Raw genomic sequence first — 25586 nt, 5'->3', positions numbered from 1 at the left:
TTAAGTCTTTCTTCCGCTTTTGAAGACTCAATTTCCAAGAGTCTGCTTCATCATTTTGTCTCTAATTCTCTCCATTTAATTCCCTGATGGAGTATGAATTAAGACTTGATTATTGCGTACCAGGATGAGCGGAAATGACGATTAATAGACTCGAAAGGAAATAATTTTTCCTGATCCGGAGAACTTACAGCTCCAGTCTTCCGTCATTTTGGAATGACCTTCCGTGTTTTCTGACCCCATTAACACTCCAGAGACGCTTGGTTAAACGAAAAATCAGAATTTTCAACATGTCAAGACACCGACGTTCTTAGTGTCTTCAACAGGCCGTAATGATACATCATATTACAGGACAACGCGGATCAAATTGAAGTTTTCGACCGTAAAAACGGTGATTATGTAAAGAATAATAATTGCAAACAGGCTGTATTGAGTGCTGAATACGGATCGATTATTCACTATTACATCATACTTGATATACCGAAGAGACCTGAATCATTTCGTTGTCAACACGTCAAGTCTATTCTTTATACGGTGTTACGCTATGATCCTCAGTTCAAGGAATGGCGTACATGTATAGAGTTAAAAAAACAATGACAGGAATCAAAAGTTGAAAGCCTACTATTGTATAATATAGAAATCCAGACACAAATCACGACAGATTCATTGAAAAAACGAGAAGCAAATATGTCGGACATGACTTCTCGTTTTCCAAGCAAACGAGTCTTTTGTGTCACGATGATAGCTCATTAAACTGACCTCATCATAATAAATAGGTCACAATGCAATTCAATTTCAACACGGTTTTAATTCCGGATTTAAATTTTTATCAGCATATAGTAAGGAGAGTAAAAAGTTTTCTATGATTAGCGTACGAGAATACTTTGTGGCATGTAAGTCATGCATTTGTTGTTCGCTCTAGCTCCGTTGTACTTACTCATTATAGTACCCAAGTGTGCTCTAGCGAGGTATTTATTGATCAAGAACTCCATCTGAGTTTCATTCAAAAATCAGTATTACGCCGAGTTGAATCCGAGTGTATCTGAGCTTCCATACGAATAATCTGATAGCGATGGGCATAGAAGAGCCATATATATCGCGAGTTACCGATTATACCGGGCAGCGGAACAGATTAACATTCGAAAATTCTTTTTTTGCATCTAATTAGCTTTCCCTTGGCTATGGCAGATTGCTAATTTGTAGCCCTATTTATATTTTAAGAGTTTGTCTTCTAGTTCGGAGGACGTTGGGATTGTTTTTTGGGTTTTTCGATCGCCCGGTTGACGATTTTGCACGGATCGGTTTTGCGACTATCTGGGACACTTTTATTTTGGTATAAGTACGAGTACCGTTAATATAACCTCTGGTGCTGTGTGGGATGGCTATCACAGCTCAGATCTACAGAACCCTTACCGTATGCCCTCACAAGGGCGGGACGGTGCATGCAATCGCTTAACCCAGAACTATGTCTAGGCCTCAGCGTAATTTCGGTCGGCGATAATCATAGAAATTTCTTTCAAATCAAGCACAAATCCGAGCTATCGCCATTGGCAATTTATTATTGAATGAGTTGTGCTGGAATCATGCTCGTGTACCAAAAGTCTCAGTGTATATCTAGTATTTTGCGTGAATTTTTAATGCAGCCATCTATTTTTCAAACACTAGTCATAGGCCACTGGTCGAAAAAAAAAAATTTCTTGTACGTCATGTGACAAAGGCATCATCACTACGAAGGGTGATTGTGCATTGCTGAATTTTACGTGAGATTTGAGGTAAAAAATAGAAAGTGCGCCACCGCCAAATTCGGGAATATAGTACTTGCTGTGACAGTTCGAATCGGGCCATAACGTAGAACACCATGAAATATCTGTTCCTCCATGAGTGAAATTAACCGCAGCACATCAATGCAGTGTTCGCCAATACGCATCTAAGTGCGTGATCCAAGCATCAAAATTCAATTTCACTCCTTCAAATTTTGTTGAGGAATGAAAATACTCCTTCAAATTTTAGGTAACTTTTTTAACACACAGACCTATTTGTTTTTCATTTAAAAACTTTTACTTAATTACCATTTAAAATTTTTAAGAGGAGTGAAATCACTCTTGAATATTATTTTTTCGGATAACACACTGCATCAATGATACGATTCGAAAAAATTTCACTGGTTGCAAAAGACCTCGGCGATTAGCAAAATCTAGGGATTCCAAGGCCCTCAAGACAGGCCATGGATATAAATCCGACGATAAACACTCGGAAATTATAAAGCGAGTTCTACATCTCAATCAAGTGTATTTCGTCACATTTTCGACCCCGGTAAAATAAATTTCAAATGAAGTAAATGAATAAATTCCGCCAAAACTTTTGGCTCATGAAAAGAATGAAAATCCTTATCAGCAAAAGATTGTGTGTTGCTTGAAAATTAATCTATATAGAAAATAAACTAATGATAATACAGTAACAATTTAGTGGGAAAAAAATGGGAAGCATCGGATTAGAAAAAAAAAGAACTGGGTAAGACAAAACGAGTAGAGATGATGAGATTTAGGAAATTCCGGAGATGGAAAAAGTTTTTCTTCCGCACATCCGATATAAAAGAATATGTTCTCGGTCTTTGTGTGTTGCTTTGACGGAAAAGCTTTTCTATCCACTTAATACCATTTCCATCGGGGGGAAAAAACTGGATTATGAGACAAGCCACGTGTCTCAACAATTTCTCCATTTTCGAATTTTGCAACGTCTAGGCTTTATTTATTTATTGATAGTCTTGATTACGTTTCCTCAGCGAAAAATGCCATCCTCGCTAAACGACGCGTTACGAATTCTACGATGGCTAATCACTGCGATAACTGATTACCTTTAAATAGATACGGCGGGACCGATCGCATCTATATATAGGATTTTATGCAGGCAACATATAAACTTCCTACATTTCACAGGCAAATAAATACAGGCAATTAATTTTTTGGACTAAGTTTTGAACGTCTGAACCATTAATCATCCGACGGATATCAAAGCGATAATGCAGTTTTTGCCAAATATAGTGGAATGTGTCCTCGTCAATCATTAACTGCATATCTGAAGATTACCACCAAATCGGAAACCAGCTTGCAATTGTGTTCGTGATCTAAGATGGGTGAACAATGCGTCTGTCCTCCTTTCTAGACGCCTTATTCCATACCACCTTGCGCAGTCCACACACACCACAAAACCCTTTTTCCCCGGGTATAATCTCGTCACATTTGTGCGGCTCAACTGCGTACATAACAAAATACACGTATACGATCTCGTTCCTCGTCACGGTTATGAATCGCACACGAGTCACGCTGATGGATACTTTCCAGACGGCTTATATTTCTACGCTGAAAACAAATACGGTATATACACAAATATATCAATTTCAGACTGACATATACTGGGATTAGGATGTTGTTCACGCAACGTAAGGAAAAAATTTTGAACTAGTATTTAAAGTAATAACTTTCAGGAGGGAAAAAAACACAACCGAATTTTCATCCATTTCATCAGGAAAGAAATCGTTTGATCCTTACGAGAAAAAAAAGAAATTTTTGCGCATATGAAAACCACATTCACTGTGAGGTCTGAGAACCACCAAAGAAAAAAAATGTTCCCTTTCCAAATCCCAGAGAAAAAAAAAGATCCCCATATCCCGTATTTTCAAGGGAACGAAAATATATATAAAGAATTTTGAAAGCCGGAAACGGAAATAAAAACAACGGAAAAGCTATCCCACGGACGGGGAAGAGGAAATGACTGAGCCTTAATCTGAGAATAAAAATTCCCTGGAGTTTGGCTCTTTTCTGTTTTGTTTCATTTCTCCTTGAAGAATTGCTATTAAAAAAAAAAATATCAAAATTTTGTTCCCTCACAACTACTTTTCTTAAGAGAGATCTTCAAAATTTGTATCAGTCTCTAATGTACGGAACTAATTTAATGGACTTTTTTTTTCTGAAAACAAAAATTTTGTGTTTTTCCATTGGGGAGGAAAAGACTATGTACGAAAATGTTTTTTCTTCCCTGGTGAAGTAATGCAGAACCAACTCTAGAAAGCATAATTGATGGCTGAGAAACAAATCTAGAGAGAGACAGACTTAATTCCTTTATTCGCTTCGTAATCCTATCGATATTCTTTCGGACGGTTGTCTTAAGAGATCTGAAAAACAGATTCATTCACTCGGGGAGGTGGGTGAAGTGGCGTAGCAGTTGATATTCATGGGAACACGTGCCCATTCTGACGAATTCTAACCAACTCTCTACCCCTGTCATACTTTTCTGTTCATCGAACGGATGAGTAGAAGTTTATTTAATTATTAAACCAGGCGTTGAATTATGTGTTAAGTGGTTGCTGCCATCCGACTTCCGAATCGGAAATGACCAAAAAGACAATGAGTGCTCACACAAGCCAACGAATAAATATTTATGTTACGGGGTTGCTGACTTGTTTCGAGACTTTTTCAAAGAGGAAGCTGACGAAATTTGGAATAACCCCCCCCCCCCCTCCCACGTACGGTGTCGGTATAACAAAAGCTACATTTAACAAACACAATTCAACATTTTTTTGAATGTGAAACTATAGTCTCAGGGAGATGCAGCACGTCAAATAACCGAAACTTCTGAGAAGGACGCATGGAAATAGCATTGAATCGCGTGTATTCCACGTTATACCGGCAGGGATCAAGGTTTTTCACAGAACTCGGTGTGAATTACCTACATGATGACAGACGGGTTTTATTTGTGGTTTCCAATTTAGAGGTGCAAATGCGAGCCGATCTCCCCATTAAAAAATATCGTCATAGAGGTCTACAACAGTATAATTGTTCAATCATTATACTTATTCCCTTCACTTCTGAAATATAGATGGCAGCAATGGATAATCAGACTAACACTATATACGCACTCAGACTGTTAGGGAGACACATTCACGCTTTTTGGCCCAACTCACTCGGTAGTAAATTGCACATGGCAATAGATCGGAGTTATGCTCGGTTTGAAATAAATGAAAGATAGGGTTTTAGAACAGAGTTAAAATTTTTTTATCGTTTCCCAGCCTTAAGTAAGCTGTTGGACGACCTACAGATTGCCTTCATCTGGCTTATGAAGAAGACAGACAAGTTTATGGTTATGCACATTTTGTTTTAGTATAGTGAATGTGTGTATGAAAAATTAGAATACAGTCAACGCTCATTATAACGACCCCACGATATAGAAACCGTTCCATTACAATGACCGGTCAGGTAAGTCCCAAATGTTTTCATAGAACGACTATAAGTTTTATTTCCGATACAACGACCTCGCCAATGTCTGTTTTCGACGGGACGAACGGGGTCGTTATATCGAGCGTCCACTGTATTATGAGATGTAATTTAAATATTTAAAGGAAGAAAACTGCCGTAATAATATCGTTTAAAAGGGAAAAAACACTACCGGATACCACAGAGTTAAAAGCCCCCCCCCCTCCCCCCACTAGAGATGGAAGGTGATTATTTAACCATATTCAACTGACAACACACAAGTTGTCTTTTTTTCTTCTATCTTCGGTGCTTCTTTTTTGAGAAGCTCCAACAATTTAAAGGGTTACAAAAATAAAAAGTATTCTCATCCATTGTATAAAATTGAGAATAGAATAACACATGACAAGTAACATATCCGTTACTCTCTCTCCTGCTCATTAGTTATATTCAACATGTACAACACAATTTTTAACCAAATTAAATAGACGGGTTGTGGACGACCAAGGAGGAGATAAATCAATGCTAATTGCAAAACAATTCAACTGCTATATTAAAAGCGATTAATATATTAGAATTTGAAGCCAGAGCCATTTTCTGAAGTAGATGAATTATCTACTACGAAAAAAAAATCTGAGTTTAAAAACAAAAAAGAAAGAGGCAGGGAAATGAATCTCTTTCTTATCGAATGATAAAAAGGCAAGGAAGGACTAGCTCTGAAAAATGAGGTGCCGACGTGCACGGAAAATGATACCGCAGACGTCGAAGGGCAATTCATCTGCTACATTGTTTTCCTAACTAATACGGATCACATTACAATCCTCGACAGATATATGTTCGGACAGTGGATAACACAATTCCCATAAATTCTCTTTGATGGCGGTCATACATTCCAAACCACAGCGAATAAAATAAAAATCCGGGGGGTTTCTTCTTCTCACCACGTATAGTATCTCGAGAAGGAAGCGATAAAAATGATATAAAAACAATATTTTTTTTTCTCCCGTCGATCCTAAAAATAAGCTCGGATTACCGGATAGTTTTATCAGGAAATGTTCGGAGCAGTTTGTGTATAATACAAGGGTGGAACCGATCTCGAATGTTTTATGCAAGTTTATCGATATCATTTCGGTCATAATTTCCTGGTGTTATATCAACTTACATTTTTATATGGAAGGATCATGATTTTTCTTCTATATTCTATTTGTTTAGAACTAAAGTAGGTACATATTTTTTCGATTAGGCAGTATTTATCAAGTTGCACTGAAAAAAAATAATTATAACTAGATGCATACCTTTTTGCAGTACTCCAATATCTCAAGTTTATCCTTGGTGCAGATAGACTTCGGATCGGGATCGTTGACCCATCGCCTGTCCTCGTCCAGGTATTTATTCAGCAACTTTCCGTGTCCGCAAAGTACCGCCACCATAGGCTGGAAATGATTCGGCTTGGAATCCACATTATCGCTGAGGTCCTCCTATAAGAAATGAATAAGAAAATCTCACATCACAAGGTCCATATGACAGGGTAGGATAATCTTTCATACCCGGATGTGCATCAGTACATGACAAATCCCAGACGCCATTGTACCATGGGGATTGAAAAATCGACATCGGCACCTAAAATTTTTCATGCGCGATGACTAAATTGCAGTCTGAGTACAGATGGGACGAATATTTGGCTGCTATTCGGCCGACTAATGATCAGGCATTTGACCGAATATGTATGTAAATCTAAGCAAAAAAAAAAAACTAACTAATTTTAAAAAATCATTAATTGGAATTTTTTGCATAATTAAAAATTTACTGATAATATTTTATTGTGTGGTGTATATCCCTTTCTGTGAAAGGAGTTATATAAATTTTTTATGTTGTTTTGCTGTAAACATGATTATTAGGTTCGTAATGTGCAAAATTATGACATTTTTCTTGAGTGCAAAAAAAGTTACCTTCGGCTTGGCCACAATTTTAATATTCTGTCTTTGAATTCTTCAATTAATGCGTCAAGATTCACTTTATGCGCCCAGTATTGGTAGTGCAAAATGTTGTCACCAAGAAGTGTTTTTAATGATTTGAAGCACGTCGTGTAACACGCGGAGTCTGATACTAGATCCTTTATTTTAGTATTTAGTTTCGTAGTCTTTTTAAGGTGTCAATTATAGCTTGGAAACACGGAAGAATTAACGATAAAATTTAAATTATCGAGATTTCGCAGAAAAATAGAAAAAAATTCAATTTTTTGCATTTATTCGTTTCACATATCCCTAAAGATCAGTACCCACAGAAATGACGTAAATAATTTGTGTTAAATTTTATTTATGTTAAACTGTACCATTAAAATAATCAAATTTCTATAATAGTAGATTTATATTTTTTATAGCTCTGAAAGCCCTTGTTTCAACTCTTTTGCATCTTTATGCAGATATTTACTCATTTATATCGGTTAAGGTAGGGTTCACAAGCTACACAAGGGGGAAATCCCAGCATACGCTACTGAAAGGGGTATATTGCATTTATCGTGAATGAGCTTCGTGATTTCGATTCCTTCCCTCAACACAATTCTAGATTGCACTTCCGAGTTATCCCACTGGCGAATCGTGTCAAGGTTGAGAATATAGGCGAAGTTCAACGAAATACCACGCAGTCATACCAGATAGCATGCTTCTGGTAATTGTTGATGTGCATCTTAGGATGATGAAACAACCGTAGATCACGAAAATTCTTAAATATCTTTTGTGTCCGGGATTCAAGCTTCACTTCTTTTCACGGAACTTTTCTCCGGGCATCACGCAATACCACCTAAAAGAAAGATTCTCTTCTTCCCATATTATATACGAAAACTCCACAACAACCGATTCCCGGAACAGAAATTTCCGCCGATTGCTCCAGTCACGAAACAGAAGAGCTCCCCACACCAAGACAAGAAACATTTTCATTCTTCTCTGATTCCCAGAACGCTAGCACGGAAAACTCCAGAGGGGAAAATTAGATTCAGGGAGTGAAGCAGGGGGGGGGGGGGGGAACTCAATTTTTACAGAGATAATCGAAGAAAAAGCTCGTGAAGCACGTTATTCGATATCAACCGTACTTCAAGATAACAATGAATTCTGCCAAAATGGGAAGTCTCGCAAAAAAATTAAGTTGAATAATAGATAATCATTTAACAGCACTTTCGAAAATTGAGTCATAATTTTCTGTTAACGAGTCAAATAAACATCAAACATGATCCGATTGAAACTGGAAAAATTCACGGGAGGGGGCGCTGTTATATGGGATTAATTTTCAGTTAGTCGTAAATGAATTCATTAGCGTTTCAACCTGGTGTCAGTAATTGTAAGAAATGTGAAATCAATGGGTTTTATTTCAAAATTCGCTGCAGAATCTGAAGCACTCATAACGGATTACACGCGTAAAACAGCAAAATTTCAATCAGAATTTCTCTCTTAGTTGAATAAAAGTCATGTTTTAACCCCATCCGTATATTCAAAAGTGGTCGTTTGAAAACTGTTACACAATTTTAACGGAGCATCCAAGTCTTGATATAATCAGGGCTACCACTCAAAAATGAGAAAAAGTAGAGTGGGAGTAACCCAACCCCCCATCCCTTAGACAACATATAATCATAGCATAATAAAAAAAAAAACTCTAGAAAAAAAAAATTTTGAAAAATTAAAGAAAACGCACACTATTTCAGTATCCTGTAAGATTGACTCGAGCCAAAGCAAAATGACAGATGACTTCGTAACAAAAACAACTTTTGGCCAAAATAGGGTACTAGCAATCAGTTTTTTTTTTTTTTGTCTCCCTCACAATATTTATATTACATTCTTTTTTGAGTCTTCCACTGCCCACTCTCTTCGACAATGCACACAGCAAATTATGAAGATATTTAAGTTTTTAAGAATGACGCTCTTTTGAGACGACTTAAAAGAGCACGGTGTAAAATGTGTAAACTACAAGGTCCGATATAAATAAGTCAAGGTGGACCAGACATTTTTACTGCATTGTCCATCCCTTTTTCAAAAGGATGTGTTTAAATTTTAGCACTCAACGCCAGTGCAATCGTTTTTGACAAATGAAGCAATTACAATCATTTCTAGCTGTTTGCTGAGTAAAGTATTATTTATGCCTCTGCATGCGCCTTAAAAATACAGAAGACAACTGAATGTTATTGGGTATCACATCAGTCACAAAACCTAGAATAGGCCCATGCACCCAAATGCTTTATTATGCAAACTGTTGTGTCACCTATACACAAAATGTGCACCATAATTTTCAATGATGACTGTTACTGCCCGAGACCATAAAAGTAATAAGTAAAAACTTTTTTTTCAACCAGGTAGAAGTTTTTTAATGACTACTCTACCTGTTGAACCCTCAAACTAAGCAAATAAAAAATTAATAAACCACTAAATGGTCCATATACAAGCCCTCAAATAACTTTAAAAACAATACAATTTCTGCTTCGGTAGAATCATTAATTTCAGTCTACTACATTTGTATTATTTGGCAATATATCGATGATTACCTCCTCAATTAAAATAAATTATATGAATTTTGTTGATAGGTTTTTTCGGAAAAAGTAGGACAAAAACTAGAAAGTAGGACAATGTAGGAAAAGTAGGTCGAGTGGGAGCCCTGGATACAACCTACATTTTAGGGCTTGAAAAATTGAAAAATATTTAGATGCCAGCCAAATTTCTTAGAAGCCGCTAACCATGTTTTCGCTCAAGAAGAACAGTCCTAAATAATGAAACCAATAGGCTTTCTGGATATTATGCCGAGGTGAACAGGAAAAAATTGTCATTTTTCTCCACCAGGAATCGAACCCAGAACCTCTTGCATACCGGGCAAGCGCCCTGAGACCATTATATAACAATGACTATATGCAATGGCCATTATACCATAGAGAGACGATCATTTTCTTATTAAAACACGCACAGTAGTGGAGGCTGCAATGCCTCTACTCAGCAAGTAACGCTACTGTGTGTCTTTTAAGGGAAAGATCGTCTGTATGGTATAATGGTCAGTGCGATTGGGCCCGGTATGCAAGAGGTCATGGGTTAAATTCCCGGTGGAGAGAAATGACACTTTGGCCTACCACCGTGAAGGTTGCCGTCACGGTCCCACGTTCAAACCCGAGGAAGAATATAGATAAGATATTTTCTCTAAGGAGGTTGAAGCGATCACAGGCAGATAGATTTTGAAATGAAGGAAGGCTCCAACTTATTAATGGCAGTAAATTGCAATATAGCGATATGGCTGGAGCTGGTGTTTGGTAAAGTAGTCTGATGACTTATCCACTTAATTCCAACTATCTTTCGGACCTCATTACACCGTTAGGATTGGGGGCGCGCGCGAAATATTGGACATTTATCGGTGATACCAATTCAGAATATTTCTGGTCCATCTATTGTCCATCTTCTAGCCACATACCCAAATACACTTCGAATTGCGTCTTATTCTCTCCATCATTTGAGCTTTTACCCAAGTTAGAGCTCTTTGACACACTGTACCAGACTGACTCATCTGACATCTTCGAAAAAAGTATGATATCAGTATATCTAGTTGCTGTTCCCTATCCTGCTATTTCTAATTTTAATAGAAAGAGCAGCATTATAGATATAGCTAACCGCTGTTCCCTATCCTGCCCTTTCTACAACGATTAGATAGAAAGGTTTTGTGCAAAAATGGACAGACTACGAGTCCACTCTTTCATTTGTGCGCCTTGACCCATGCGTTTTTGTTGCTTCTAGAGTGATAATATCAGGTGGCAATAGCAAAACAGGTATTCATCGTTTACCATAGAGAAAAGGCAGACTAAAGTCTGTGACTCCTGATTCCCGCTGACAATAAATTAAATTGAATTTAACAGTCAGAAACTCCAAAGCAAAATTATTTTGCATTGTTCTGCAACAACCCATCAGCTGAGGGGAAAATATTCTGCGGTATAATAATTCCCACGATAAGGTTTTCTACACAGGCGAGTTCTTTTCCCTTCCTTTTTTAGAATTCTTCCCGAGATCTGCAACATACGCGATTTTCGGTACATTCTACTTTGGGGGTCAGGAATTAAATTTTTATAAATTTCGAGCAAATAAATGACAGACACCAGGAAAAGATCCACAATAAGTAGTGTCATCAGGAAGACTAAAGTTTCCGGGTAGGACTTTCGGCAAGAAGAATTCGTCACATAGAACCAAATAATGTTTCAAGGGTTTCAAAATAGTATTTCTAAACAATTTCCCATTATTCAAGTTCACTGAAGAATTTTATTAAAGGAAAACACATGGGAAAAGACAAGGATGAACATCCAATATCAAGGAAATTGAAAAGCAGAATCATGAAAATATTTCTGGGCGCTTTTTTTTTTTTTTTTTGCCGTTTTCTGGCTCATTTCCTCATGAAATAAATAATACATTGCCACCACGAGACTGACTTCTAGTAGGTCCCGATCGAACGAGTGGAAATAAAAACAAAGAAAAGGGGGGGGGGATATAGAGGGTGAACCAGGAGAAACAACCAAATTTACCGATCACAATAAAATTCTCAAACTACGGGGAACTGTGTGCACGAGAATGAAGGCAGAGAGGAGGGAAAGTACGATCGAACGCTTTATTTCCAAAGAGGAGTAAAAATGAGAATAAGGGGTATTAAAAAAAAACTCCCTCCCAATAAAATTCCTCAGTGAAACCCTTTTCCGCGAATGCAAAGATCTCCCTTTTCCTCCATAATTCGGGTCTCGGAGCTAATGTTTGACATTTTGCCTCTTTTCACCAGGACTATTAAAATCGCTGGAAAGTCTCTGGTAGGGGAAGAGCCAGAATATATAATCTTAGTTTTTCCTGTTCCTTTTTCCTCATTTCTCCCATAAATTGGGATGAAACATTGCATCCGGGAGTGGGCCTTACCAAATGAGGAAAACGTTTTCGTTCTCCCTCCCCCCAAGCGAGCTTTTTAGTTCGCCTCATGAAACAGCGCAGCAGCAGTGGTCTTCAATCTGGTGCCTGCAGGTATCGGGGGACTCGGGAAAGACAGACAAATTGACATTAAATGAAGTAGCAATTTTGGCCCGCTGCCTCTATGAAAAAACTACGTATACGTTCCTAGGCAGATAAAGATAAGAACCGCTGCAGTATAATTTGCATTGCTCCAATTTTACCATTTTTTTCCAGACACCAACTTAAATCTCCCTGGGTGATAACTTTTAAAGAAAAACTAGATTCATTACGGTAAAAGCATTCACTCAAAATTTGACATAACATCCACTTTTCGACGAAGAGATCCGGTTGTGCAGCATTCTAACATCATGAGCAGGGCAAATTCTTCCTCTACAAAAGCGTCGTAAGCTTACTTGAGCATGTATTACACACGCAGAATACCGCGAATGATCCACGCAAGTAAATATGCTTGAGATCTCGGAATAAAAGCTTAAATTTGCTCACCCTCGTCCCCCTAAAATGCTTGAACAGGCCTATTCAGCTTTTCATACAGTTTGAAAATGTCGCCCCACCCAAAGTATCATTTTTTGGATGCAGTTCATCTCCACGTTTGCATAATATCATTACATTCTACGTTTTTCACGACTTATTTAGGAATTCAATAATATTCTTTCAAGTACGATTAGATGTCACGTGGAAGAACCATGCGTACGGGTGGTCTTTCTCTCGCTCAGCCCCCCCACGACGATCGATTAGATGAAAAAACTAGTCTAGGAACCGAGGGTACTTCGTCAAATCAGCGTTATTAAGGGGAAGTGAGAGAAGATCGTTTGCCGAAAGGGGTTAATGGAAATTCTTCCAATGAGTCCAGTCATAGACACACGCACAAGTAGAAACGATGACATCATTTAGACGAGCTGGAGTCTGGACGGTATATCTCCCCCCCCCCCCCGCACTGGAAAGTTTATAGGTAAGGACTAATGCTTCCCACAGGCTAGAAATGGGACATATAAAGTATACGGTACGGTACATAGATTGACTCGCTACTAAGTCATTAGAGGAGGGAAACGGGAAAAAGTCGAATTGGCGAGACGACGGGTCGAGTAAAGGGTTTTGGCGCCATTCCGACCGAGAGGTGGGAAAAATATATATGTGAAAAACAGAAATGGAGCAATCGATATCATGAATTTCGATTTGGACTGGATTTTCATTTTCTTTACTGTTGATGATGATGCACACCATAAGTGAGAGAGAGAGGGGGAAATGAATGATTCACCGAACGGCATTAAAAATAAATACCGGTGGTTGCTAAGATAGGGTGATGACTCACTTATGCAATCTACCACACCTAAACAAAACTGGTTCCATTCCCCGGAAACCCTTTTGTTCTTTTATTCTGTTTCAAAAATAGTTATTATCGACGGAAACTTATTGCTGATAATCCATTACTGAAGTGTTAGACGCAGACATTCTATAATTGGAAGACTACACAGGCTGTCCCAAATTGTTTGCACAGGGGATACCTCTGCAATCATAGGCTTTGGGAACACACATACTTTCAATTACAAAAAGTTTTTAAATGGCCTACGGTTACTCAGTGTCTTAAATTTCCAAAGAGGTAGTACACATAGAAAAATTGACTTTTTATGTAGACCCGTGTGCTAAAAAATTTAGTCACTGAAATGTAATTGCGGCTCTGACAAGTCATTTACAAAAAAAATTGCAAATATTTTTTAAATGTAATATTAACGGAGATATTTGACTTAAGTTTTCAGCAAATATATCGCCAATCATTGCAGGTGTGGTTCACAAATTGCGAAAAGTAAATTAAATTCAGAGTTATACAAATACAAGTCCACAACAGGCAAAATGCTCAACGAGGTGGCTGAGAAAAGATGCCCATAACAAGTATGGATGTTATAAATTACTAAAATACAGCAATCCAACTAAAAATGCAATCAAAAAATTATAAATAATATATAAAAAATTCAAATTTGTAAAAATTCTGTAATTGCCAAAAAATGGTCGAGTTCATTCTATCTGTGCACAATTTATAAAAATAGCAACTTTTGAGACAATGAAAACATGCCAACACACCTACAAGTTGCTAAAATAGTGATTTTATATGTTTGATATCTCGATAAATATTGCATTCAAAAATATGAAAGTATTTTCTTCTCAGAGTCGCATTGACATTTCATCAATTAGAAGTTTTAGCACACGAGGGCTGTAAGAAAAGCAAATTTCCCAAATTTCGAGACTTTGAATAACTGCACGTCGGGTGAAAACATTTTGTAATTGAAAGCATGTTCCTAAAGAAAATGGCTGCAGATTCCCAAAGCAGAATATGCCGAAATCTGCGACGTTTTTGCATATTCGGCTTTGGGAAGCAATCTGAAAGAATTTTAAGAAAAGTGTAGAAAACACGGGAGTTTTTACCGCAGAGCATTTCCAGTCAGCCGAGGGCTCGTTGCAGAATAATGAGCAAAACATTCTGCTTTGGTGGCAGAGATATCCGTGCAAACAATTTGGGACAGCTTGTAATAGATATCTACAAATGATTGGAGTGGTTCAGAGATTTTTATGATCTCTCAACGTTTTGTGTGAGTTAATGGGTAAGAGGGTGGTAGTCGGCTGAAAACCAACAATGCAGACTTCATCTACTCACAGAGTGGTGCTTCGTGATACTAAATAATTCTTCAAAGCCTTCATTACGACAGCAATGAATCTGTCACGCCCGAAATGGTCAGCAATCGCTATTATGGTTTCCACGATAGCCAGAGTTATTTCCTTGTGTGCCACAAGAAATTGTAACTTGTAATGTAAAGTAAAACTTTATGATCATATGCTAAACAGCATGGTCTCTACAGAATCTTGAAACCACTTACACCATTTTTATAACCCTGTACCCTGAATATTCCCCATTACGAACTTCAAACTCTCGAAGACCAACTCTGGGCCACGACCACTCTATAATCGCAAAACAAACCGAGGTTGAATGGCACCTAGGAAAAAAGACCATTAATATGATGGATACAACACAAAGAAAGGGGCTCGTTCCTACAATTAAATATACGACCTCAACTGCATAATTACAGCCTACTTTAAGCACCGACGTTTCTCTATTTTCTCCGAATCGTTATTAAAAACCGCTCAACCCTTAATCAGAGCAGTAGGCACGTAAGTTTTAATGGGAAGGAAGCCTCTACAAAAAAAAAAAAAAAAAAAAAGCAAAATATTGTTTCGCGAAGCTTTCAAGTAAAAATGACATTAACAAGAGAATTCCTAACCGCCACCCGGACCTTCACAGCTGTTCTAAATGACATACTAAATAAGTGACGTAAAACAAGAGTTTCACCCAAAAAAGTCCATTTCCAGCGCAGCGACACCACCCGCGGAGCGAAAACCCCAAAATGAGGACCAAGCTCTCTCTCTCACACTCTGGTTGCTGCTACTTTGTACTCATTGGCACGATCCTCTTTCCCTCTCTTCTCGTCTTCACCCTCCATTTTTCTCTCCTAGAAAAGACTGTCGGTAAAGAAATAAACGCCCATATTTCCACATTTCGCTCAGAAATATTTCTTTCCATCTCGACTGAGCTTGTCTATTCTCTCAATACCCAGTTTATAATGTTACCAACTTCAATGGCGATATTGCCAGAACGACGGGCAACATTCCAGATTTACAACAAAAAAAAGTAAGGCCTTACCAATATCATCTCTTCCTTATGTATAATATTTATGATGTACGAGTATATTATTATACTCTTTCTGGTTTATTTCCCTGCTCAGAACATTTCCACTGAGCTGAATTGAGCCCAAGGTCAGCAAAGACTGCGTTTTAAAGATACCACACAAAGTTCTGCGTTATCTACTTTTTCACTGTCTTTGCATACAGCGTATGATGATATGTTGGTAAAGTAAATATTTTGCTGGATGGAATCGAAACAAATTCTTTTTACTTGCTTCTATGACGAGTTTCATTTCAAATAGATATTGAATCATTTCAACAAACAACTGACATGCTCTCATCACTGATTTTTAGCAGATACAATTTTATTTTGCAGTGTTTAAAATTGAATTGCACCCACCGGAATATCACAATAATATTAATATGCGTATATGCGGGGGGAAATATAGCCTGGCTATAATAAAAGATTAGAGATGTTCAATACATTGCATGTTTTTCCGTATTTTTGGCAATCTTACGAAACATTCTGGTGTCTACGCTCTGGACGGCAACTTTGATGTTCATCTTCAACTGCTCTAAAGTGGGAGTGGAATGTTTTCGTGCACAGACTCATTTAAGGTATCCGACTACCTTTCTTGTCACTTTTCTTTAAAATGGTGCTGGAGTCAACTTTAAATACATTTTTTGATAGAAAGTGTCTCGAAATGGCGAAAACAGTGACAAATTTTGGTCTATTATATTTTCTATGAAAAAGTCGTTTTTATGTCAAATTTTAGGCAAAATTCATGTGATATTCGAAACAATTACAAAAAAGATATTCGAAACACGATTGCAAAAATTTTTATAAATAAAATGCTTTGTGATTTTCACAGTGCATTTAGCTAGTAATGTTACAGGTTATGAACCAAAATTTAAAGGATTGCATATGTTCATAAGTTACACTAAAATATGTTTAAGTACGTGTGAATTTTTTGAAATTTCATCCTTCATTTTGTCTATAAAACACTGTAATTCAAAAAATATATGTGATAGACCTTAGGTTTTGGTTCATAACCTCAACAATATATAGCAAAATATCCCATTAAAATTTCGTAAGGATTCAATGCACCAATTTTTACAAATCATGTCACAAAGTCAAAAAAAATAGCATTCTTCGTAAAACACGTTTAAAGTCTTTATTTGCGTATTACTTGTATGTAAAAACGCAACACTAAAGTGAACGTAACTTTGATTCTAAGCATCATATAAACAAAACAAGGCCCGTTTTGGAATCACAACAAATAGGGCTTTTATAAAAAATGAAAATCCATATTTTCTTCCAAAATGACGTTTTCAACGTAGTCGGATACCTTAAATATCCAAACAAAAAAGTCATCTGGACTGGTAAGATCCGGAAGATCTTGGTTCCCAGTTTTTTTTATAGGTGATTCTATTGGTAAAATATTCCTTCAACATTGTCATAGCGGAATTCACGGTGACAGGTCACACTGTCTCATTGTATGCATCAGTGTTGTGAAATGGGGCGTGTTCGATACTCCAACGAATCCAGCAGTCACGTTCATAGTCGTCAAATAATAAATCCCATTATTCGACGCCATTGAAATCACTATAGCGCGCAAGTTGCTCAGTTTCACAAAATAAAGCGAAAAAATTAAATTCCTGCATACCTACACCCACTCGATTCCTGCATACCTGACACTTACTGAAACACCCGAGATTTTTCAGCAACTTGGGTTCCAGAGACCTACGCGAGTCAGACTTGAGTGACTTCACAAGTCCTAAGGTCAAATTACGCCCATTTTTCTAGGGCGTAATGGCTACTCAACTACGAGATATTGCTTTTTCAGTGCTCCGTTGTCTTTGATTTTGGTGCAGATATATATCCACCAAGATAAAACCATGCTTCATCTCTGAAAAACTCATGGTCTAAAATATGCCTTCCCAAATACTATAATCTATACTATAACCCTTGGTGCATTCGCTTAGTTTTCAATTGAACAAGCATTTCAAAATAAAAATAAAGGGGATTGATAATTTTTCTACGATATGCATTGTTTCAAGGGAGAGGAAAAAAATGAAGCAACATTGAAGGAAGGTCAAGATAATCCTTTTCCGCTCCAAACAAACTTTTGACACCCGTCAGAAAGTACATTACGCCGACGAATGTTTGGTCACGTCTGGCTCGTTGGTCCTTAATGAGGCCTTATTCATGACACGCCACTGACAAGGCAACTGACAATGCAAACAATCTAATTCGAGCCTCTAGGCAAACAAGCGGTTTTAATAAAGTCGCGCGCTCCGTGGGTGAGGGAAGTGCGTACAATGATGAAGGAAACGTGGTGGAAAGAGAAGGAAAGTGAGGTTTTAGGATGAAGAGCTGAGCCACACAGGATCTCCATCCACCTCCTGCAAACAAACATTATCAGCGACGGTTTTACACTTCACTCCACCTCGTTCCCTCATCTTATACGGCGCTACTGTACCATTTTCCTCACGCATATAGAACTTCACGCCGGGATACGATACTGGCCATTTGCATATTTTGAAAACGACGGGTCAATTAGGGGAATCCGAGGATAACGCTGACGGCAGCATCTCTATAAACTTTCTCCACATTCTGGTCGCTAATACTCCACTGACGCTTGCTTGCCGAAACCTCATTGTGTACAGGCGGAGACGGGTCAAAAGCAAATCGCTCTGAATTCTTCGAGACATTGATAGGCATGAATGTGTGCATGCAGAGCTCACGAGAACGAAACTCTTCCGATTATTTAAAATTACAGAAGCGTGTTCAACTATTCTCTGACTGCAGGAAATTTCGGTCCGACTAATAATGTTTACCAAGAAACTTTCCACCCATGATTTAACATGTTCGAACAAAACCTATTTTCGGTTAGAATATCCATTGTTTCCTTCCTTCGGAGTATTGTCTCTTGATCTTTTTTGCCCATGTTTTTTTATGCCCGTCTCAACCAGCCCTCTTTCCACAAATATCGAGTGAGACTCTTTCAACTTCAGTTGATTCCTGAACAAATTTTGGCATACAAAAAACTTTATGAACACTGTACCTTCGGTAATCAATGGAGGAAGGCTGATAACCGTCAGCCTCCCTCCTGTGGGTATCTTAAAACAGTTGTTCTACTCGATTTTAAAGGTAGTCACATTTCCCGACGCATTTCACTTAGACCAGCATCACACTATAGAAGTTTGTAAAGCTCTTCGATAAAACTGGAAAAATGCAACCAATAAGCATATCGGTTACATTCAATTACATAAAAATATATGTGAAAAAATTGTGCGTTTCCAAAGTTCTCTGCGGCTTACTAATCACCTGTCACGGCTCTCCTTCCTCTAGTTTTCACCTCCGGCTCTTTAACCCGACGCATTAATCGGATATTTTTGCGCTTAAATTCTATATAACCACAAATTCAGAATAAATTCTTACACATACAATCATCCGATAATTTCACTTTCACCATTATATAAATACAGATAAGATGAAAAGTACGAGCACGGACATCGGCGATCTCCAACTTTACTAAAGACGTCGATAGTGATGCGGAACAAGTACGTGATTTGCAGACGCCAGAGAGAGAGAAAGAGACACAAAGAATCAGTAACTGGTTACGAAAAGAATGTAACTGCAGTGATTGTGTACTCTGTCCGGCGAATCATCATTATCCTTTACCGAGTATATTTGCTCCGGATCTTGCTCATAAGAGGGATAAAACGGATTCCGTATCGGCCACCGAGGAAATGACACTAGAAAACAGGAGGAGAAATATATAGGGCTATCCCAAATGGTTGGTTGTTGATCAGTATGCCACACGCCAATGTCTTCTCGCCCATGGACGAGAGCTTGAATACTCATACGTGATAAGAGAGCAGAGGATATTTTCCGCGAAACCGGGAGGATTTTAGAACCTCTCTCACGCCGAATAAGCACCACTATCGATCGAGAGCTGCTCTGTCTGGGAAGCAGGATATCTCACAAACCGGGCAAGTTTTCCCGGGGACTAGTTTCCCGAGGCACGAAAATATTCGACGCGTTTCTCGGAAATCGAATATTTGAATTCCCGATCGCTGGAAACAAACATTTGCTCAGATATGTGTAAATGAAATACCTATACATGAGGGATTACCGGACTTACTTTACTGAATCCTTGGAGCAATTAGAATTCGAAATATCTAGCGGAACCACTTGTCCATTTTCGAGGCAGCGTGAAATCCTGTAACATGTCAGTTGGAAATGATTGCTGTATCATTAATGCTTCAAATATGTAGAATAGAATGTCTTTCCAAATTGAACTACCTAAAGACGGGGCTTGACAAATCTCAGGGGCAAAGTCACCTTAGCGATTGAAAAAATGGAATTGACGCGTAAAATTTTTTTTGTATGTGGTTACGTAACTCCTTCGCGTACAAGCGTTTGACAACAAATTTGGGTGATCTCCATTTGTCGAAACAACGATAAAACTGGTGACCTTGTCCTAACCTAACCATTAGAAAAAGGGGAGGAGAGGAAGAATAAAAAAAACCAGTATAATAGATAAGTAGATAATAAGAGTATAAAAAATTTCTCTTTTCACCCTCACCCTAGGGAGAAAATCTCGCTCATTATATATATATATATATATATATATATATAATGGAAACATGTATGTAATAACCACTTCGGTTCGTAGGGTTACAATAAAGAATCGTGATGATCAGGAGAAAGGAAAGAAAACACAGAACTGGACTAAATTTATTCTACTGGCGTTTGGACGAAATATCTCGTCTGTGATCCTAAAGGGGTTCATTGTTGTCAGGACAAAAATTCCGGAATTCAAATATGGGAGTCGCTATGACCTGGAACAGTTGAGGGAACGTTATTTTTCGACCTGTTTTTCTCAAAGAATGTTTGACTCAAAGTTATCTGGCGCCTGGATTTTTTTTTATCTATCAAGCCCTGCCGAAAGAACTCTTCCCCACTGGTCGATAAAAAGACACAATGTAATTAAACAGACTCATGTTATTTTTCAAAAAGTAGACCATATACATGCAAGTGAAACCTTCGTTTGAGGGACACTTGAACCAAAGGGAACGATGCGCTGATCGGTGTCCTTTTTAATATTCGGGGGAGGGATTATTTAATCTTTGAATAAGGGAGCACACACAGAAAAACCTGGTCCCACGGAATTCTCTTATTGATAGGTTTCACTGCATATCGCTTCTAAACATAAAATGAAACAAATGTGAGTAGGACTACATTTCCACCATCATATTTACCAAAGGTTGAAACAGAGTTGGATAAATTTGATAATCATATAATACTAAAATCAATTCCCAGACCACTCAGATAAAGCTTTGTAAAATCTTTCGTAATATTTACAGGAAGATGATACAATTTTGGAAAATGACTTCTTTTACATGCAAATTAATGCTTATTCAACATTTCATTCAGTATAAAAAATGCATGCATATGTATTCGGATCTATACAAGTTCGATGCATATTTCGAAATTTGAGAAAAATGTACTGAATATAATTTTAATACAATCAAATTTAAACGTTCAATGGCAAAATTGGGGTGTTTCTCTTCCTTGATCAAATTTTCGTAAAGGTATGCAAAAATATCGCTACGAAAAAACTCCTCAACAATACAAAATCTCCGTCTGTATTTCTAGGGAAGAGATTTCGAAAGTACACATACAATCGCAGATTTAAACGAAAAGTTTTTTCAGAGAGAGAGAGAGAGAGAGAGAGAAGCAGTAAGAAAATATGCACTTTCTTTTCGTACTGTAAACTACACTTCAAAGCTTTTTAAGAATGTTCTTCAAAAAAAAAAGTCGGGGAGGAGAGGGGGAAAAAAAAACTTCTATGCAATCAGGATGGAGATGAAAGTGCGCTGTCGGGCTTCTGTAGTACCTGGAGGAAATAAACAGTATTGCAAAATGCGATGGAGGAGAAAGCTGGCTTGGCCTGCCATTTTTCCAACCTGACAAACGCACTAACACACCCAACACTCCCGATTTAACAGAAAAAAATCCTATTGAATAAATAAGCAAAGCGCCATGGAAAATCCGGAAGAAAAACATTCCGGATTACCATTGGAATAAACAAGGAGAGCAGAAAAAAACCGAGAAAGAAAACATATTATGAAAACAAAAACCAGTCGGATTTCTTCTCTTTAATTTTAGTTTTGTGCAAGTGAAATAGGATCAAAAAAGAAATGGCAAAACAACCCGAATTTAAAAGAAAACAAACTACTGATCTTAACGTACAGAATTTTTTTTCTGCACCCTTGCAAATAATCCGAGTGAATTGTCAAATTTTGGCAGCTCTGGAATACTCAGGTGTTTTCCCTCCCCCTCTCCTATACAAATATGGAGAAAGCGTATGTGTACGTAAAAACTCGAGTCGCTCCAATAACAAACAAAATGGGAAATATCGTTGAAATTTTTAAAAAAAACGAAGGCTGTGGAAGAATTCGATGGAATCACATATGAAATTGAATTCCAGTAGGTCGCTTAAACTTACTTTTTTTCATACCTTCTATACGACCAACTACAGTAGATGCCGCTTATAACGTTCTCGTTTAGTACGACTTATTTTCGTGGTCCCACCTCTTACTAATACTAATCGAGATTCCCAGTTTAACGCGTTTTCCCGCTTACTACGTTTTTTATGATGGTTTTTTTTTTGGAGAAACGTTATAAGTGGTAGCTCGTCACCAATGCGTCACTGGAGCTGATACTGACCAGATTTTTTTTTTTTATTTTAGTGTCACAGAATATTGATTTTCGAAAAGTGATCTGCGGACTCAGGGGAACAAGACAGTGCAAGGGTTCCACGAATGGTTAGGAATGAAGAGAAGTTCGAATAGGAATATATGTATTATAGTGGTTGTGGCATATGGCAGGGGTCCACGAGACTGCCGATTCAAAAACACAAAACTCGGAAATTCTCGGAGTTTCCCCGAAAATAAGATTCGGTTTTATATTAATTTTTGCTTCTAAAAACGCATTAGGGACTTACTTTCGGGGTAGGGCTTGTATTAGGAGCATCCCGAACAAGCACACACGGCGGCTTATATTTTGGTAGAATACTCTATCTTTCTGAAGACATTTTTTAATGATAGTTACACAAAAATCGGCAAAAAATTGCAACTTCATAAAACATTTTTTTAGGTGTCGTCGTTTAAATTAAACAGGAAGTTCGGTTTAAATTTTCAGGACCAAACGGGAAGCGATGTGCGCCCACCGGAAATACTCATCGTTTTATTCGATTATCAGCGTTGAACTATATCGGTTGTTTACTTATGGCCGGGATTTAACTCTCAAGTTTAATAAAAGATCTTTCCCAAAATTTGAAGAAAAAAAAACCAATAAGCCTATTGGTCACATTCACTCGAATGTAACTGATACGCTTATTGATTGCATTTTTCAAGTTTCATCAAAAGCTTTTATAAAAATTGTATAGTATAATCCCGGCTTATGACAACGGCATTCATTGGGAAGCCAGGATATGTCATAGGCCTGGATTACACTATAAAAGTTCTTTTATGAAACTTGGAAAAACTACCAATAAACATATTTGGTTACATTTGCTCGAATGCAACCAACACGATTATTGGTTGCGTTTTTCAAGTTTAATAAAAACTTTACTTTTGTAGCTTAATACCGGACATATTTTTTTTTTAATTTATAATCAGAAACGCTGTGAGTAGTAGTTTTTTTTTTATAAAAGCCAAAAAGCCTCAGATTTATCTGTTTACTTAGGCGTTCACCTGCAGGAGACCTGCTTGGGTGTTAACGAAAGTTTAATTTGTATTTAAACTTATTTCAAATATAAATTTCAATGATATCATTTACTTATATTTTTATTTGATAATAAATAATAATAAAACCATTATCATTTTATATAGTTCAATACATCCATGTGTGTTGCAACGACATACTAAATCCGTCTCATTGGCGATTTTAGCTAGGGCTTATTTTCGGGATAGGTCTTATTTTCGGAGAAACACGGTAAGTAGAAATCAAAATTCCGCACCTACATTTCATCATGAATAGACTCGACTAAAACGGATCGCAAGATGGATTTTGTGTAATCTTGAAAAAAAAGTGCTTGGATTTCATCGACAGGTGTCAAGCAAATAAGAGAGAGTGCAACTCATTCTCGTCCAAAAACTGATCACGCAAAATTGTAGACTTGCAGTGGTAATGCAACCAACCACACACTATCACAAGAACATTGAATATAATTTTTTTTTTAATATATATATATATTCCTTCATCTCATTCATTAATACAGTTCATGTACGATAGTGGAAATTCAATAATACCGATTAGGAGTTCATCCATTGTATTCAGATGAAAATGTTTTCCAGAAATTGCAAAGAAAAGGGAAAAGTAAATTCAAAGGGAAAGCCAACTCAAAAATCCGTGATTATCTCTGAAACACCATAAAACATGTCCGGAGTGCGAGACTCGGTTTGTTCCGAGGCAGGGGAAGAAAAAGAAAGGTAGGGTTCGATGTTTCTCAAAGTTCATGATTTTTCATATTTCATAAAGTCAGCAATACCACCACCAGCCACACATAAATATCAAACAGGGCTTTGAGGAGAAAGCGTGGGAGAGGGAGTCACTCGAGGGCGCAGGTTCTCAATCTTCCAGACGCACGATTTCATAAAACACCACTTCATCACGGGAAGAGAGAGAAGCGAGGTTGGTTCTTCGACCTTCTCCCCCGTCCGGCCCTGGATCCCCCACAGGGCAAACAGAACCTGGATAAAGCCATAAACGTCGTGTGTGACTCTGCAAAAGTCAGTTTTTCTTTCTCTTTCCCAATGACAAACGAGCGCGGCAGGAGAGTAGAAGTTAAACCAGCTCCCAAAAGTACTATTTGGGAAAAATACCGAAAGCTAAGCGACTTTCACCCTCCTCCTTTTTAGGAAGAGATCTGTATTAACCAACGTGAGAGCAAGTAGTAGTAGTAACATGAAGCGAGCTGAAAACTGCTTCCTTTTGCGTAAAAATGATTTCGAGCTTTTGCAAATCAGTTCGAAATGCATCGGAGAGAATTTGGAGTCGGTAAGGAAAGGGTGGAGATACGGAAGTTAAAATGCATCACTTATTCCGGACAGAACTGCAGTTTCTGGAGGCTAATTAGATGGCTTAACTAATCACTTTGGGCCTTCGTGGCGAAATGAAATTGGCGTACGGAACGATACTATCGATCTATTGGTGTTGCACTGGAGTGAGGTATCGAAAACAAGCTCGATGCCAAGCAATGCAGTATAACCATTCTCTCCCTCGCCTCTGAAAATCGCTTTCTTCCCCCTCCCATTAAATGAAGAGCCAAAGCAGGCCGCACAACAAATCTCGGTCGTTTTATGGGCTCCGTATTGATCACAACCAAGAAAGTGACTCACGATATCGAATTTCCGATGAGGAGAAAGAGAGTTTGAGCTCGAGAGAAACATTTGGAAGGACATCGAGAATATCAAGGTTTTAGCAAGAGGCTGCATTGTGCTAGAACTTAAAAGACAATAAATTTTTATAAATTGAAAACATCCAAATGGGCACGAAACCATTGGGAACGACTAGCATGAAAAATTCCAAGTAAAGAAATCACTTGAATATGAATCACTTTAACTCAATAACGTAAAAGGTGGCAGGTATTGAAAGATTACTTTTTTTTTGCGGCGAAAGTACACAGGATTTATT

The 25586-nt window shown here is 37.7% G+C and overlaps 1 protein-coding gene across 1 annotated transcript in view; it reads right to left on the bottom strand.

Annotated features, from left to right (window-relative positions):
- Appl (amyloid-beta-like protein) overlaps positions 1–25586 on the bottom strand; it is a 152651-nt gene that overhangs the window by 99460 nt on the left and 27605 nt on the right. Inside the window, exon 2 of the mRNA XM_089243141.1 lies at positions 6539–6721. Within this exon, the coding sequence (XP_089099267.1) occupies positions 6539–6721 (183 nt within the window). The remainder of the gene's footprint in view (positions 1–6538; positions 6722–25586) is intronic.

Source organism: Pholcus phalangioides, unplaced genomic scaffold (genome assembly GCF_987345545.1).
Source record: "Pholcus phalangioides strain wild (caught in Gottingen) unplaced genomic scaffold, Ppha-v1.0 ptg000015l_1, whole genome shotgun sequence".
Lineage (NCBI taxonomy): Eukaryota > Metazoa > Arthropoda > Arachnida > Araneae > Pholcidae > Pholcus > Pholcus phalangioides.
This window is presented reverse-complemented; position numbering and strand designations above follow the sequence as displayed.